This window comes from Staurois parvus, unplaced genomic scaffold, assembly GCF_062004578.1.
Source record: "Staurois parvus isolate SC_StPar_1 unplaced genomic scaffold, SC_StPar_1.0 ptg000140l, whole genome shotgun sequence".
NCBI classification, from domain to species: domain Eukaryota; kingdom Metazoa; phylum Chordata; class Amphibia; order Anura; family Ranidae; genus Staurois; species Staurois parvus.
The window spans coordinates 748,009-766,597 of NW_028317936.1; the positions used below are offsets into that span (position 1 = coordinate 748,009).

The 18,589-nt window shown below is 46.6% G+C and overlaps 1 protein-coding gene across 1 annotated transcript in view; it reads right to left on the reverse strand.

Annotated features, from left to right (window-relative positions):
* The window catches only part of LOC149465207 (keratin, type I cytoskeletal 18-like), a 66,234-nt gene that overhangs the window by 9,707 nt on the left and 37,938 nt on the right, over positions 1 to 18,589 (reverse strand). The window contains exons 5-7 of the mRNA XM_089673536.1: positions 9,054 to 9,218; positions 6,106 to 6,231; positions 2,944 to 3,161 (exon numbers count right to left, since the gene is read on the reverse strand). Of these exons, the coding sequence (XP_089529662.1) occupies positions 2,944 to 3,161; positions 6,106 to 6,231; positions 9,054 to 9,218 (509 nt within the window). The remainder of the gene's footprint in view (positions 1 to 2,943; positions 3,162 to 6,105; positions 6,232 to 9,053; positions 9,219 to 18,589) is intronic.

Here is an 18,589-nt window from a genome sequence, read left to right on the forward strand (position 1 = left end):
ATAGTTCCAGAAGCTGTGTTGGTTGCCGCGCGTCCTGCGATTTTGTCTATATGAATGAAATAGTGAATACAATGAAACTATACATTGTTACATTGTCATTACTCAATGACACTTGCAGACTGCCCGCATAGACATCACCTAGGAAGATGGGACAATGTCCTCCGTGTATTCTGTCTCCTGGGGATTGGAACACATTAATACAAATTGAAATAAGATTTCTTCTATATTCTCTATTTTTTTATGCAGCAATTGATTGATGAAATAATTATTAGCGGTCTCTATTAGCATGCGGTTGCTGGCTGAGCAGGCAGAATAATACATTCTGGAATTAGTATCCATTGAACTTCACAGCGGAGTCCTGTGTCTCTCTACAACATGCATTCATATGCTAAAACCATCAATAGTCAAATCAAATATAACAAACTACAATACCATCTTAAAAATAATAGCGAGTTACTCTTTATAAGTCATTATTAATACAATTTCATTCTCCTGTGGGGGCAGCTGAACAACATTTTGGGGTAAACGACAATAGCTGTGATTTGCTGAACAGGACAAGCGAAGGATTAACATTTTTTGGCAAAGCTGAAAAGGTTCATTTGTCTGAACGGAGAAGTTTTTTTTTTCCTTTGAGTGAAATTTCTGAAGACAAGAAGACAACCACCCGTAGAGTATTCATGGAGCCAATGAACCCGCCGCTATACTTCTAACCAAGCAAACGCCTGAGAAAGGGACTGCATTCTTGGATGTTGGGGCAAAGTACAAAACACGATCACCACATTTTTGCAACAAGTAGACTTTGCACTGCTCGAGGGCCCGGGGTCTGTAGGGGGCCCAATGAGATGCCCCTGGTACCTTTCATAGGCTTTTTTGGGTGTGCTTTGAGTCTGGGCGAGGACACAGGGGCCCCATGATCCCCTATTGACCGGGGGCCCCATGAGTTGTCAGTCCGTCGATGGTCATATTTTAGCCCTTTAAAAATGCTGCGAGCACAGGAAAATATCAGTTTATCCTCCAATAAAATCCAAGTGCTCTTGGCTTCTTGTAGTTCACTAATAGGGATGAGCTTTGATCCAAAGTTGGAAGTCAGCTGTCAGTGCTGGACCAATGAACTACAGGAGGGGGATTCCAGGTGGGATGCTTGTGACCAGGGCTTTTTTTTTCAGTGCCATATGGAAGAAAAATATATTTGAAATATGCTTTAATAATATTCTTCCCAAATATATTGACATATATTTGAAATACTACAATTTTGGCCGTATTCAATATATTTAAAAATATATTTTAATAGAGAGAGAGAGAGAGATAAATATATATATATATATATGTATATACTGTATGTTGAAATGCATTTTTAACGTTTATTATTTTGGCCGTATTCAATATATTGCAATAAATATATATATTAAATATATATATATATATATATATATAGTATATATATATATATGTATATAAAATATATATATATATAATATATATATATATATATATTTGAAATGCATTTTTAAAAATTATTTTCATATATTTTGTGATAAAAACGCATTTCAACATGCAGTATATATATGCTGCCACTAAAAATGTCCACGGCTAAGCCATAGTCCTGATAGTTTTCGCAATATGACCATTTATTTGCAACTCACGCCGCCCATTGACATTCATTGAAACTCCACTCTAGCCACCTCAAATTTGAAGGGCAATTTCTAAACTGTGACTGTGCCTTCATTTTTAATATTTCAGAGACATACTATGCATCAAAATGTAGGTCTGGGTCTTGTGATTCTCACAATATAAAGCTCTTCGGTGTAGGATTTTTAAACTACAACCGTTTAAAGATGGCAACCGCCAGTGAAGTGAGCAAGCTGGAGCAGTTTGTTTTTAACCGCTCTTCTCTGCCCTTTCTGTAGAGTGAGTTGCCATAGGAACCCAGGTGTGTGAGCAGGCAGCAGAGTGACAAGTCACTCCACCCAGTTACTCTACCCACTCCAGTTGTAGACTACTGGTGGAGGCAAGAACACTTCACACAATTTCCCCAGAAATTGTAGCTTTTCTAGTTACCATTGTAACCCGTGTGTGTCACCTTGTGTGTCTGTATTCAGGCCAAATATTCCAGGGGAGGGAAACTTCTGATCCGGGTCATTTGGGGGATTTCTGTTATCATTAGGATTTAGAAAGAAGCCAAACAACTATGTGATATAAATGGCTTCATATGATCATTATCCCTAAATAAAAGAAAGTTTTTTTGTCACGATCAGTCATATTTTCAATATAAATGCCAAAATTTCACAATTTTTGCCAGGGGATGTAAACTTTCGAGCACAACTGTACATAAAAGGGGTTGTTTTACCTTCCAAGGGATTTTATTTCTCTCCATCCAGTCTTGAGATTTACATAGCTCTGCCACACAGCATGGCCCAGTCTGGCACAGAAGGAGACCTCATTGTTCAATAACGTTTATAGGTCTCCTCTCCACCCCCTGCCTGTGATTGGACAGTGAGAACCAGAACAATGAGCTCATGTCTCTGTCACTCTGCTCTCTCCTCCAATCAGCTTGAACTGCAACACATCTTACTGGCCCCATGTGCTAACACTGGTTGTCCTTAAAAATTAAATTTAATGGCGTATTAATGATTACCGGAGCTGCAACATTTTTTTTTTATATCTGCATAGAGTTCAACTTTAGGAGGACGGTGGAGGTAAAGGCGAAGCTGTGAAATGTACCTACAACATGGGATGAGTATGAAAGGCTTTGCAGAACATCTCACACACACACATGAATATCAGCCTAAATCTCCCACACTGAGGAATGCCGGGGCTCTGTTTATAGAGAGAATCACACAAGGCTGCCACATTCCCAAGGTGTCACCATGAATCACTTCTCCCCATTCAGCTGTGAAATAAGTGCATTCCATCGGGTACCACCACACTGGGCAATATACTCACGGTGGTTCTCCTTCCAGCAAACGCCGATACTCTGCAATTTCGGCTTCCAGGGTCTCTTTAATCCTCCACAGGGCTTCGTACTCCAGCTTGTTGTTCTGCACATTGTGTAGGACCTCCGATAGGTCTTGTTCTAAGACGCCGATGTTACCCTGAAGCCGTTCCAGTTCCTTCTTGTAGCGGAGCTCGGTCTCCTCAAGGTCTCGTCTCAAGGCATTGATCTGAAAAATTATTATTATACAGGATTTATATAGCACCAACAGTTTGCTCAGCGCTTTACAATATAACGGGAGACAATACAGCAACAATACAGTTCAATACAAGAGGGATAGGAGGGCCCTGCTCCTTGGAGCTTACAATCTAAGAGGGAGGGGCTGGTGGTACAAAAGGTAATAACTGTAGGGGATGGACTGGTAGGAGGAATAGAAGATTCCATTATTAGCTGAGGGCAGGATAGGCTTCCCTGAAGAAATGGGTTTTCAGAGATCGCCTAAAAGTGGTCAGAGTAGGCGATAGTCTGATAGATTGGGGTAGAGAGTTCCAGAGGATGGGGGAGGCTCTGGAGAAGTCCTGGAGATGAGCATGGGAGGAAGAGACAAGGGAGCTAGAGAGCAGGAGGTTGTGGGAGGAGCGGAGAGGACGGTTTGGGTGATATTTGGAGACGAGATTGGTAATGTAATTTGGGGTAGAGTTATAAATGGTTTTATATGTGATTGCTAATGTTTTGAATTTTATTCGTTGGACAATGGGAAGCCAGTGGAGGGAATGGCAGAGAGGGATGGAGGACACTGAGTGGAGGTCAGTGGAGAGATTGGCAGAGAGGGATGGAGGACACTGAGTGGGGGCCAGTGGAGGGATTGGCAGAGGCATGGGGGACACTGAGTGGAGGTCAGTGGAGGGATTGGCAGAGAGGGATGGAGGACACTGAGTGGAGGTCAGTGGAGAGATTGGCAAAGAGGGATGGAGGACACTGAGTGGGGGTCAATGGAGGGATTGACAGAGAGGGGTGGAGGACACTGAGTGGGGGCCAGTGGAGAGATTGGCCGAGAGGGATGGAGGACACTGAGTAGGGGGTCAGTGGAGGGATTGGCAGAGAGGGGTGGAGGAAACTGAGTGGAGGTCAGTGGAGGGATTGGCAGAGAGGGATGGAGAACACTGAGTGGAGGGACTGGTAGAGAGGGGTGGAGGACACTGAGTGGAGGCCAGTGGAGGGACTGGCAGAGAGGGGTGGAGGACACTGAGTGGAGGCCAGTGGAGGGATTGACAGAGAGGGGTGGCAGATATGGAACAGTTAGTAAGGTGGATGAGTCTGGCAGCAGCATTCATGATAGACTGAAGAGGGGATAGCCTGTGATGAGGTCAGCCAATGAGGAGGGAGTTACAATAGTCAAGGCGAGAGATAACAATGGAGTGAATAAGTTGCTTTGTAGTTTCAAAGGTTAAGAACGGGCCTATCTTGGAGATGTTGCGGAGGTGAAGTCTACAAGATTTGGACAGCGATTGGATTTGGGGCAGAAAGGACAGATGGGAGTCTAGGATTACAGCTAGCACCCCGGCATGAGGGGAGGGACTGATGGTTGTATTGCTGATCTTGATGAAGAAATCAGGGGAGGGGGCACGAGCTGGAGGGAATAGTATGAGCTCCGTTTTTGAAAGGTTGAGTTTGAAAAATAGAAGTTTATCTTCAGACCCTGGTATTATATAGAAACCCGGTGTCCAACTTGTGATCCAAGGGCCACATGTTGCCCCTTTGGGGTTTTTGGGGTGACCCTTTTTGTCCCCTATGTGATGAAAAATAAACTTTAAAAAAAAAGTGTAAAAAAATTAAGGGGTTTGGGTGCTTGGGTGTAACTTTCTTACACTTTTTTTTTACACTTTATTTTTCGTCACATAGGGGACAAAAATCCCTTATGTGATAACTGTTTTTGTGATAGGTGACGACCCACAAATAGATTTTCGATTCCCTTCCCCCCCACACTAATGTAAAATCACACTTTGGGAGTGCCTACACAAGAAAACGTTGATTGCAATTTGTTACATATGAGAGCCATAACTCTAGGGCCATTATGCACTGTTAACTCCAAACCGATGACCTGCAGAAGCTTTAGAGCGTCACCTATGAAAAATAAAGGGCACTGAAGCTGCGGGCGCACACAATTTTAAGCCTTGACATGTTGGGTATCTTTTTACTTGACGCATCATCAAAAATTGGGTAAAATTTAGCATTTTTGTGCCCTAAAATTAACTTTAATGTGGTTTTTAATGAAATTTTGAATGTCATAAATGATTGCGCTAATATAGTGTGACATGAAAAATTGCAATTACCGCTATTTTATTCTTAGTGCAGGGGTGTCAAACTGGCGCCCCCCCAGCTGTTGCGAAACTACCCATCATGCCTTTGGGAGTCATTCTTGTAACTGTCAATCTTGCAATGCCTCATGGGACTTGTAGTTTGCCAACATCTGGAGGGCCGCCAGTTTGACACCCGTGCTCTAGGGTGTCTGCTTTGAGAAAATTTATCTGGGGGTTTTAACTAAACTTCAGGCCTAAAATGAGAGGGTTAAATCTTATGGAGCGTAGCAACTTGTGTTGATGATAAATATTCAATAATTTAGGATACATTACATTTTCTAAATTTTCGTGACGTGACTTCTCTTTATAACTCCATACAGTAAGTTAAGCCGGCCATAATTGGGGTGATTCCCCATCAACAGTCAGTTTTGATGGGGGAACCCCTCCCATGGATCCATTGTGTTCTCCCAGCAGGGGGAGCCATCCCCACCAGGAGAACACAGTGATTATTGCGAGCAGGTATTATTATTATTATTATACAGGATTTATATAGCACCAACAGTTTGCTCAGCGCTTTACAATATAATGGGAGTCAATACAGTAACAATACAGTTCAATACAAAAGGGATAGAAGGGCCCTGCTCCTCGAAGCTTACAATCTAGGAGGGAGGGATAATTGTCACTAGCGTGTAAAATCTGACAGGCTGGTTCTACCCGAGTTGATTGATCGAGGTACATTCAGCCTGCCCATACATGGTTCAAATTTTAGCTGGTCCCTGCTGAACCGGCAGAGAATCGAACCGTCTATGGCCGGCTTTATCCAATAAATGGCAGTTATTTTACAACAAGCTGATAAGAACTCATTGTTCCCACCTGGTTTCCGGCAGTCTCCAGCTCTAGTTGTAGCCCCTGCAACACGGTTCTCCTCTCTCGCAATTCGTCTTGCGCCCTTCTGACATCATCATCTTCCTTTGCCAACTGTGATGTCATAGCTTCATACTGGAAAACATGTGACACCATATAATATCCCTGCTATAAATGTGGCAAAAACAGATACAGATGAGTCATAAAATGTAAATTATTTTTTATATTGGGTTTGAGGTTAAACAGCAACATACAAAAAACACTTTTGAGTCCTGCAATCTACATCCTGAAACAGGTCATTACATTGAGGCATTGTATAATATAAATATAGTTTCATTGTTGGTTAAATTGGTCTTTCTGAATGTTTTCAGGAACCCCTGAAATAGCTTTTCCCTACTGAATATTTCCCTGTATCTCCCTATTATCTTTTCCCTGTTGAATATGTCAGAAGCCTAACCAAACACAGACAATAATTTTGTGAAAATGGCTCCCATTACATTGGAGGTCTGTAAAAAATGCATTGGTGAACAGTGGAGAGATGTCCCCTTACATTGGTGGACAGTGGAGAGATGTCCCCTTACATTGGTGGACAGTGGAGAGATGTCCCCTTACATTGGTGGATAGTGGAGATATGTTCCCATACATTGGTGGTCATTGGAAAGATGTCCCTTTACATTGATGGTCATTGGAAAGATGTCCCTTTACATTGATGGTCATTGGAAAGATGTCCCCTTACATCGGTGGTCACTGGAGAGATGTCCCCTTACATCGGTGGTTATTAAAGAGATGACCCCTTACATTGGTGGTCATTGGAGAGACGTCCCCTTACATTGGTGTTCAGTGGAGAAATGTCCTCACACTGGTGGTCAGTTGAAGAATACCTTGCATTGGTAGTTAGTGGAGATGTTCTCCCTTTGGTAGTGGAGCTTTGGTGGTCATTGTAAAAATGACCCTTTGCGTTAGATGTTAGGAAAATGCTGCTCCTAACATTGATTGTGGTGTAGATGGTAGGACAATTTGCCACTGCCAAAGGAACCCCTAGCAACCTTGTAAGAACCCTAGTTGAGAACGACTGATTTAGACTGTCCAGCTGTGATTGGAATTTTTTTTTTTGTCTGGCTAGCTAGAGCACCTTTGTCTTAACTAGGTTTTCTACAGAGGTCCCTTAAGCAGATAGCAGTGTCAGAATGACCTCCTACTGGATGGTTTCTGCATAGGGCTGACATCCTTCAGCAGAGCCGTCAAAGTGGCACAAGTGGAGCCTCTTCTCTTATCTCTCAGATAAGTAACCAATAACACCAGTGATCTAGCTAAAACAGCCTTTTTCAATGTAAGTTTCTCCAGAGGTCCCTTAAGCAGACTTTAGTTTCAGAATGACCTCCTACCTGATGGTTTCTGCATGGGGCTGGTTTCATTCAGCAGAGCCATCTAAGTGGTCACAGTGGAACCTCTTCTCTCATCTCTCAGATAAGTAACCAATAACACTAGTGATCTAGCTAAAGCAGCCATTCTCAACTTAGGTTCCTCCAAAGATCACTTAGGCAGACTTCCGTTTCAGAATGACCTCCTTTCTGCATAAGGCTGGCATCATTCAGTAGAGTTATCAAAGTGGTACCAGTGAAGCCAATAATTTTTTCATCTGTGTGTAAGGGGGCATTCTTGTTTGTAACTCCCATTGTTAACAGGGCATTCTTCTTCTCCCTGACCACCAATGTAAAGGGACACCTTTCCTACTGGCCACTTCTCCTCTGATCTTCCATGAACGAAGGTCTAATCCACTGATCATCAATGTACAGGGACCATTTTCTACTGATGTATGAGGGACACTAAAATGGCAACAATGTAGTAGGCACCTCCCCACTGACCACTAATGTGAGGGAGCACTACACTAACAACCACGTAACAGTCACTTTTCTGCTGATCACCATGGTAGGGGTCACTACACCCTTTCTTTTTTAGAAATAATTTTTATTTGGTTCAATTTTAATTTTGTTAATTTATATTCATTCATGCATTTAATCCTTGTGTACCTGTGCAGCTTGTTAAATCTTAGGCCGCAGCTGTGAATGGGGCCTCAGCATTTTTCAAACTAAGAGCAAGCTCTACCCCTTCTTAGAAATACGCCCTGCAGGAATAGTGTTGTGTTTGCCCTTAGGTGGAGATTTTGGTTTTAAATGTTGAAAATGGTTCACAGGTTCACTTAAAAGAAGATTCATCATCATCGTTACTGTATATCTAACATCATTATTCAGTGTTATTGCCTCAGCCCATAGTACAGTATCAGTTGAACTTGTGCCTAACATGGTGGACAGGTTCGCTTTAAAGAAGATCCATTATCATCATTATCCAATGTTATTGCCCCAGGCTACTGATATGGTTTGTACACATGGCTTTTTCTCTCAGAGAACAGATGCAGGAACTCCCCGCTTGCAGAGTCACCCTTTGTCTCCTCCCCCTACCCACCATTGACCACCTCCCAGTACCACGCCTTTTAAAAAATACAGAACCAAGTATCATTTTGTGAAGTAATTTGTATGGAATTTGGTAATGATAATTAGAAAATCACTAAACTAGATTCCCTGCAGCCAGCAGCAATAGATCCCCCAGCAACGGTAGATCCTCACAACAACTATGGACTCCCCACAACAAAATACAAGTAACAATAGATCCACGGCAGCAACAACAGACCACCAGGAACACCAACAGGTCTCCCAGCAGTCAGCAACAATAAACCCCTCCCTCAACAGAAGACCCACCCCCAGCAAAAATAGACTCTCCACCAGCAACAATAGACCCCCCCTACCCCCCACAAAAATAGATCTCCATTAACAATAGATCCCCCAGCAACCATCATCACCAGACCATCCAGCAGACCCCAGCACCCCTTGCCATTACATACACTTAATACTGGAGGTGCTGGAATTGCTCTTCCCTGCTGAAACAAACCCTCTTTGTACCTGTGTTTGGAATAAAGCATCTGCATCCTCCTTATTTTTCCTCATGATGTCTTCATATTGTGCACGAATTTCCGACAATGTGGTCTGCAAGTCTGGTCCCTGAGCGGCATCCACGGCCACGTCTACCTTCGCACGTGCCATTGTCTCTTTGACAGCTGCAAGTTCCTGTATAAAAGATTTAATATATTAATGCGCTAATATCTTAACTAAGTTTGAATTACTATATGACTCTGCATATGTTGTATTGTAATGAGTGGGGCTAAGACAAATTTGAGACATCTGAATATAATGAGCTTTGGCAAGAGGAACATCATTGGTGGCCTCAGTAGTTTTCATAGGGACTGTAGGGAGCCTGAATTTGAGAACATTGGTTTGTGAAAAGATTGTAATGACAGTAAGCTCCAGCAGTGGCATGTATTATTTCCTCAGACATTGTTTCCTGTAGCATTGACAAAAAGAGCTCCAGATGGTCATCTTAAGGATCCATAATCACTGATTGCTGATAGAATTGAGACAAATAGAAGCTAAAAGGTAACCATCGTGTTTCAGGGGCCAAACGATCCCCCTTCATAAGGGCTTGGGTGAGCAATGACAAACCTTCCTATAGGACTCTAATAAAAAAAAACTGCATGAGTCCACTGTGACTATTACTTTTCTCTCTATAACATAGAACACTTTTCAGGAGTTTTTAAAGAGAGTCCTATAGGAGGTTAAGCTAGACTCCTACATTGCTCATTCAAGCCCTGATAAAGGGGGTTGGTTTGCCTACAAAACATGATGGATACTTTTTATATTCTGTTCTCAATTTTATGAGTGATAACAGATTATGGACTCCTGAGATGACTGTTTGGTACTTTTTTGGTGGATTCCACCTGGATCTCCAGTGGAGGCCATCATGTTTTTGAGGGCCCTCCGACTTTGTGGTAGAGCTGCTGAGGTTCAATCAAGCCCAAGCATTACTCTTTGATGGATGGATTAATGTTCTGAGTCCAGCACCTTACACCCACGTGTAGCATGTCCCCCACCTCCATCCACTTCTGTAGTATTTCTGAAGTATCTGGTCATCTCCTATAACAGTGATGGCGAACCCGTGGCACACGTGCCACAGCCGGCACGCCGAGCCTTATCTGTGGGCACGCCAGGAGAATCCCGGCTGTAGTGTGCGTGACAGCCGGGTCCCAAGTGCGCATGCACAAGAAGCAGTGCTCTTTGTGAATGGTAAGGCGGTACCTGGGACACATGACAGATCCCAGAAGCCGCCGGACCAATCACAAAGCGCAGCGCTTCTCGCGCATGCGCACTGGGCATCCGGCTGTCCGACGAGCGCCCACACTACAGAAGCCGGGAAGACAGCGCGCGGCTGGATAAAGGAACAGGTAAGATGAAAAAAAAAAAATTTGCGGAAGTAAGAGCGGGTACCTGTCAAATTCAGGTACCCGCTCCCCCTCCCTCCCCAAAGGTCAGCAGTCATCTCTGTACTGTCCGCAGTCTCTGGTCATCTCCTGTACCGCGTCCGCAGTCTCTGGTCATCCCTGTGCTGTCCGCAGTCTCTGGTCATCCCCTGTGCTGTCCGCAGTCTCTGGTCATCCCTGTGCTGTCCGCAGTCTCTGGTCATCCCTGTACTGTCCGCAGTCTCTGGTCATCTCCTGTACTGTCCGCAGTCTCTGGTCATCCCTGTGCTGTCCGCAGTCTCTGGTCATCCCTGTACTGTGTCCGCAGTCTCTGGTCATCCCTGTGCTGTCCGCAGTCTCTGGTCATCTCCTGTACTGTGTCCGCAGTCTCTGGTCATCCCTGTACTGTCCGCAGTCTCTGGTCATCCCTGTACTGTCCGCAGTCACTGGTCATCCCTGTACTATGTCCGCAGTCTCTGGTCATCCCTGTACTGTCCGCAGTCTCTGGTCATCTCCTGTACTTTCCGCAGTCTCTGGTCATCCCTGTACTGTCCGCAGTCACTGGTCATCCCTGTACTGTGTCCGCAGTCTCTGGTCATCTCCTGTACTGTGTCCGCAGTCTCTGGTCATCCCTGTACTGTCCGCAGTCTCTGGTCATCCCTGTACTGTCCGCAGTCTCTGGTCATCCCTGTACTGTGTCCGCAGTCTCTGGTCATCCCTGTACTGTCCGCAGTCTCTGGTCATCTCCTGTACTGTTCGCAGTCTCTGGTCATCTCCTGTACTGTGTCCGCAGTCTCTGGTCATCTCCTGTACTGTTCGCAGTCTCTGGTCATCTCCTGTACTGTTCGCAATCTCTGGTCATCTCCTGTACTGTCCGCAGTCTCTGGTCATCCCTGTACTGTGTCCGCAGTCTCTGGTCATCCCTGTACTGTGTCCGCAGTCTCTGGTCATCCCTGTACTGTCCGCAGTCTCTGGTCATCTCCTGTACTGTGTCCGCAGTCTCTGGTCATCCCTGTACTGTGTCTGCAGTCTCTGGTCATCCCTGTACTGTGTCCGCAGTCTCTGGTCATCCCTGTACTGTCCGCAGTCTCTGGTCATCCCTGTACTGTCCGCAGTCTCTGGTCATCTCCTGTACTGTGTCCGCAGTCTCTGGTCATCCCTGTACTGTGTCTGCAGTCTCTGGTCATCCCTGTACTGTGTCTGCAGTCTCTGGTCATCCCTGTACTGTGTCCGCAGTCTCTGGTCATCTCCTGTACTGTCCGCAGTCTCTGGTCATCCCTGTACTGTCCGCAGTCTCTGGTCATCTCCTGTACTGTTCGCAGTCTCTGGTCATCTCCTGTACTGTGTCCGCAGTCTCTGGTCATCTCCTGTACTGTGTCCACAGTCTCTGGTCATCTCCTGTACTGTGTCCGCAGTCTCTGGTCATCTCCTGTACTGTGTCCGCAGTCTCTGGTCATCTCCTGTACTGTCCGCAGTCTCTGGTCATCCCTGTACTGTCCGCAGTCTCTGGTCATCTCCTGTACTGTTCGCAGTCTCTGGTCATCTCCTGTACTGTGTCCGCAGTCTCTGGTCATCTCCTGTACTGTTCGCAGTCTCTGGTCATCTCCTGTACTGTCCGCAGTCTCTGGTCATCCCTGTACTGTGTCCGCAGTCTCTGGTCATCCCTGTACTGTGTCCGCAGTCTCTGGTCATCCCTGTACTGTCCGCAGTCTCTGGTCATCTCCTGTACTGTGTCCGCAGTCTCTGGTCATCCCTGTACTGTGTCTGCAGTCTCTGGTCATCCCTGTACTGTGTCCGCAGTCTCTGGTCATCCCTGTACTGTCCGCAGTCTCTGGTCATCCCTGTACTGTCCGCAGTCTCTGGTCATCTCCTGTACTGTGTCCGCAGTCTCTGGTCATCCCTGTACTGTGTCTGCAGTCTCTGGTCATCCCTGTACTGTGTCTGCAGTCTCTGGTCATCCCTGTACTGTGTCCGCAGTCTCTGGTCATCTCCTGTACTGTCCGCAGTCTCTGGTCATCCCTGTACTGTCCGCAGTCTCTGGTCATCTCCTGTACTGTTCGCAGTCTCTGGTCATCTCCTGTACTGTGTCCGCAGTCTCTGGTCATCTCCTGTACTGTGTCCACAGTCTCTGGTCATCTCCTGTACTGTGTCCGCAGTCTCTGGTCATCTCCTGTACTGTGTCCGCAGTCTCTGGTCATCTCCTGTACTGTCCGCAGTCTCTGGTCATCCCTGTACTGTCCGCAGTCTCTGGTCATCCCTGTACTGTGTCCGCAGTCTCTGGTCATCCCTGTACTGTGTCCGCAGTCTCTGGTCATCTCCTGTACTGTGTCCGCAGTCTCTGGTCATCCCTGTACTGTCCGCAGTCTCTGGTCATCTCCTGTACTGTGTCCGCAGTCTCTGGTCATCCCTGTACTGTGTCTGCAGTCTCTGGTCATCCCTGTACTGTGTCCGCAGTCTCTGGTCATCCCTGTACTGTCCGCAGTCTCTGGTCATCCCTGTACTGTCCGCAGTCTCTGGTCATCTCCTGTACTGTGTCCACAGTCTCTGGTCATCCCTGTACTGTGTCCGCAGTCTCTGGTCATCCCTGTACTGTGTCCGCAGTCTCTGGTCATCCCTGTACTGTAAATTAGTTTGCACTACTGTACGAGTTGTTTTTTCTAAACCAAAAGCTCGATATTCAGGTTTCATTGCAGTGTTGGCACTTTGAAAGAAATAAGTTGGTTTTGGGTTGCAGTTTGGGCACTCGGGCTCAAAAAGGTTTGCCATCACTGTCCTATAACATGTCTCCGGGCTCTAACTATCTGCTGTTCACGGTTCTTGACAGTTTTCTGCAGGATTACTAAAGATTGAATAATGTGTGTTGTCCTTTGATGGCTTCAAGAGTTGTGCTATTCAGTACATTGCTGTAGACCGGCCATCCTCAACCAGGGTTCCATGGATTCCTTGAGTTTATGAAGTGGTTGCTAGGGGTTCCTTGAGCTTTGGCTGATTGAATTCCCATCTGATAGCACCTGCATAGTCCCGGGGTCAACACGACTTGGTAGACAGCATGTATCTGTAAAGCCAGCCATAGATGGTTCAAATCCCAGTTCAGCAGGCACCAGCCAAGATTCAAAAAATTCGATTATTGCCAGTGGCTATAGCCTCTAGCAATAATCACAGTGTGTTCTCCTGGCTGGGATGGCAACCCTCCCCCACCCCCGAAGAACCTGTGGCTGCAGGAAAGAAGGTCACTCCATCTATGGCCAGCTTAGGGTTTGCATTCTCACCACCTTCTTCCTGCTGACTACCAATGTTAAAGGTATTTTCCCACTGTCCCTCAATGAACTGTACTTTGAAGGGTTTCCCTGAGACCTGCAAATTATTTTAGAGGTTCCTCTGATATAAAAATGTAGGGAAAGGCTGTTGTAGACAATCTGTAGTAACATTAGGACAGGGGCTAATGCCAAAGGACTAACATTGTCACCATCTGACGCATTTCAAAATGTGAAACTTGTCAGAGGTTTGGCCTGGGAGGAGCCTAGGCTGAGGCTGCTTTACATCCATTGTCTCGGTACATAGGCTGTTGAGGAGTGCGGCGTCTCATACTTTGTGCATCAGACAGGGATGAGCATTTCAGATGCAGGCACCTGAAAGCGGTGGGCCATCGGATAATGTTGGATGGGTGTTTGGAGCAGCACTCTGAGAAACATATTAGTATCCCTAAGTTCAGTTAATAGTTTGTTTTATTCCAACTACCTTGGAAGTGTCCCTGTCAATAGTGTGGGAGACAATGAGTTATGAATATTAATATTCCGCCTGGCCAATCACTAGGAGTAATGTTACTGGTTTCCATTCTCTAGGAGGGTATAAAAATTTAGAACTCCCAAGAAGCTCTCTTGCCTCCCAGGCTCTGCCCTGGTGAGGATATGTGCTTTCTACCTGGACCTCCCAGGTCTGCTGCCTTGGAAGAGCTTCTGCTAAGAGAATGCCCTGAGTCCATAAGTTTATGCTGCCCCTCTGGAAGTTGACTCCAGGTGGAGGGGAGCAGAAAGCTTCCAGTTATGAGCATTCTACAGAGGAAATTTCACTGTGGTTAGAGTTCTGGAGGGTTGGGTATAATCAGCTACCTGTAGACCCTACAGGAAACCTGAACTACTCACATTGCAATCAAGTATTGCACAATTAAATGTTGCCAGTCTTGGTTTAAAGGAAGACCATACTAGTCTGCAGAAGAAACTGAAGTAATTTTTCCATTGTTTGTGTTGAACATGGAAGGAACCTTTTTGAATCTCATGGGTATCCTGTATTGCCTAACCCGTGTTCCCTCAGAGTTATAAAAAAAAAAGTTCTCATCAAGCAAATATGAAGATCCATTTATTGGTTGCTCCTGATTAGCCAGTGCTTTGGGGTAAATGTGGAACTGTTACCTCTAGACAGGTTAGGAGGGCCCAGTATTCAGAGTGGCTCCTTCAGGGGTCTCATTACATGTCTACTTCTTCAGCAACAAATTCATTAACTGGAAATTATTGAAAATCTAACTGATCAATGTTGTTCCTTTTAGACAAGGGCAAAATTGTTTTACTGCTTGTGAATCTGAATGTAACATCTCTCAACCCAGGTGAAAAGTCAGCATTATCTAGTAATTTTGTTGGGTATAGGCCCCCTCGACTTTCAAAGCCTATAGATATAATATATACAACAAAGATGGTCATGGCAGTTGAATGAGGTTCTTCACTGGTCATCAAATGGCCACTCCGACTGCACAATGATAGCCATGTGTGGGGTGGACAGATTTGGCCCAATCTGTTACCAAAAAGGCAAACACCCAGTTTTGACTGTGGCTGACTCAACCTGCATATAGCCTTTAAGCTTCTTGAACTCAACCCGAGCAAAAAAATCAGCAGATTATCTAATCATTTTGTTGGGTATAGGCCCCCTTGAATTTCAAAGCCTAAAAATATACCATACAACCAAGGCAGTCAAGGTAGTTAAATGAAGTTCTTCACTGGTCATCATATGGTCACTCCGACTGTCTGCTGATAGCACATCTGGGGTGGAGAGTTTTGGCCCAATTTGTAACCGAATAAGCATACACCCTGTTCTGAGTTCTGAGTTCTGAATTTGGTTGACTCAACCTACATATAGCCTTTAAGCTTCTTGGACCAAGCCTTTAAAAAAAACTATATTGTCTGACTGTTGTATAAATAGAAAGGGAATGTTGGCCAGTAGAGATGAGCGAAGTATTCAAAAATTCGATTCGGCTGATTCAGCGAATTCGAGGAATAAATTCGATTCGATGCGAATATATTCGCTGCGAATTTAACTTATAAAAAGGGTGTTTCTAGGCTTCAGAGAGCCTTTATATTAGTGCAGAACACTGTACCTTTAATTTAAATGCCCTTGGAGTCTGCTGGGGAAGAGAAATAATACTGTCAGTCAGTATGACATGCAGATGAGTGCCGTCGATCTTAGAATCACCGCACACTTCACTCATTTGGGCAGTCACGGGGCCAAAACCAGAGTGTGGAGCCACAGTGTGGCGGTGGAGGCAGCAGCAATGGGAGGCCATACAGCACCCTATGACAAAATGGAACCCACCAGCAGTGTGAGGAGACCTGAAAGTGGCACATGGCAGAGTGTGGCGATGGAGACAGCAGCAATGGGAGGCCGTACAGGGACCCATGAGACACTCTGGACCTGGCAGCAGCATGAGGAGGCGGTACGGGGGCCCATGGCAGATTACGGGCCTGGCAGCAGCAATGGGAGGCCCGTAATCTGCCAGCACCCTATGACAAAATGGAACCCACCAGCAGTGTGAGGAGACCTGAAAGTGGCACATGGCAGAGTGTGGCGATGGAGACAGCAGCAATGGGAGGCTGTACAGGGACCCATGAGACACTCTGGACCTGGCAGCAGCATGAGGAGGCGGTACGGGGGCCCATGGCAGATTACGGGCCTGGCAGCAGCAATGGGAGGCCCGTAATCTGCCAGCACCCTATGACAAAATGGAACCCACCAGCAGTGTGAGGAGACCTGAAAGTGGCACATGGCAGAGTGTGGCGATGGAGACAGCAGCAATGGGAGGCCGTACAGGGACCCATGACACACTCTGGACCTGGCAGCAGCATGAGGAGGCGGTACAGGGGCCCATGGCAGATTACGGGCCTGGCAGCAGCAATGGGAGGCCCGTAATCTGCCAGCACCCTATGACAAAATGGAACCCACCAACAGTGTAAGGAGACCTGAAAGTGGCACATGGCAGAGTCTGGCGATGAAGTCAGCAGCAATGGGAGGCCGTACAGGGACCCATGACACACTCTGGACCTGGCAGCAGCAAGAGGAGGCGGTACAGGGGCCCATGGCAGAGTGGCGAAGCGTAAGCAGCTTAAATTGAAGGCCATACAGAGGCCTATGTTAAAAATAATAACATGTTTGGGGCATGATTCATGGCGGATTTAGTCAGTTGTGTCAGGAACTGGTGGTTTGAAATCCAGACTAATCCACGCCTGATTCATTTTCACAAACGTGAGTCTCTCCACACTTTGGGTGGACAGTCGTGTCCTCCGCGGAGTTACAATACCTCCTGCCGCACTAAACACGCGCTCCGATGCCACGCTACTGGCCGGGCATGACAGCCTTTCAAGGGCAAATTCAGCTAGTTGGGGCCAAAGGTCAAATTTCGTTGCCCAGTAGTCAAGGGGATTGTCTACCTCGGTTGGCAGGGTGCTGTCCAAGTAGGCCCGAGCCTGTTGTTTGAGGTCCTGCTCCAGGTCCACCTGATGCTGCTGCTGCTGCGGCTGGTTAGTAGTTTCCTCACTGCGCTGGTGAAGAAAGCTACTCATCATCGACTGCAGACTGAGGCAGCTGCTGCTGGTGGAGCTGCCACTGCTCCTACCACCCCACCCCTCCCCTGCTGCCATGGCAGCGGAACGCGAGCGCACAGGGCCCACAGTGTCTGAGGATGGACGTTGGCGCAGAAAGGCAGAGACCAACTGACTACATAGGTGGTTTTTATAGTACGTTATTTTGGCCTCCCTCTCAGCAGGTGTGAAAAAGGCCACCATTTTTGAACGGTAGCGAGGGTCCAACAAGGTGGACAGCCAAAAGTCATCCCTCTGTCTGATGGTTATTATTCGGCTGTCACTACGCAAGCAACCGAGCATGCTATGGGCCATTTGTGGCAAGGAATGCGAGGGACTCCCTGCCTCCATCTCCACAGCATACTGCCACGGTGCGTCTGGGTCCTCTGTCTCCTCCTCCTCTACCAGATGCTCCTGCTCCTCCACTCCTGTCCGCTGAGTGGAAAAACCACCCATTTCACTCAATAATTCCTGAGCACCAATGTCCTCCTCTACCTCCTCCTCTTCTTCCTGTCCTGCCCCCACAGGGGTCATGTGGCGTTGAGATCTGTGCGCCACGTCTACCGCACCCTGACCAGCCATTGTTAACAGCATTTGTTCCAGGACGTGCAACAGAGGAATGACGTCGTTCATCCCATAGTCCTGCCGACTCACGAATAGCGTGGCCTCCTCAAAGGGCCTGAGCAAGCGGCAGGTGTCACGCATGAGCTGCCAATGGCTGACATCTAAGTTACACAGGGGAGTACCTTTATCCGCTTGTAACATAAGGAAATCGGTGATGGCCTTTCGCTGTTCGTAAAGGTGGTCTAACATATGTAGTGTTGAATTCCACCTTGTTGCAACGTCGCAGATCAGGCAATGCTGTGGAATTCCGTTCTGCCGCTGCAGCTCAAGGACGGTGTGCTTTGCGGTGTAGGAATGGCTGAAATGCATGCAAAGTTTACGTGACATTTTAAGGATGTCTTGCAGTGGGATGGTGGATTTTAGGAACCGCTTGACAACCAGATTGAACACGTGAGTCATGCATGGCGCATGGCACAACCTTCCTTGACGCAGAGCAGACACCATGTTCTTTCTGTTGTCGGTCAACATGGTTCCGATTTTCAGTTTGCGCGGAGACAGCCATCTGTCGATTTCTCTGTTCATTACACTCAGAAGTTCTTCCCCTGTGTGACTACGTTCGCCAAGGCATACCAGGTGCAGCACAGCGTGACACCGTTGCGCCCTGCACATGTGATATGCCGGTCGGGTAATGGGACTTGGCACGGGGGTGGCGGCTGAGGACACGGCGGAAGAAGAGGTG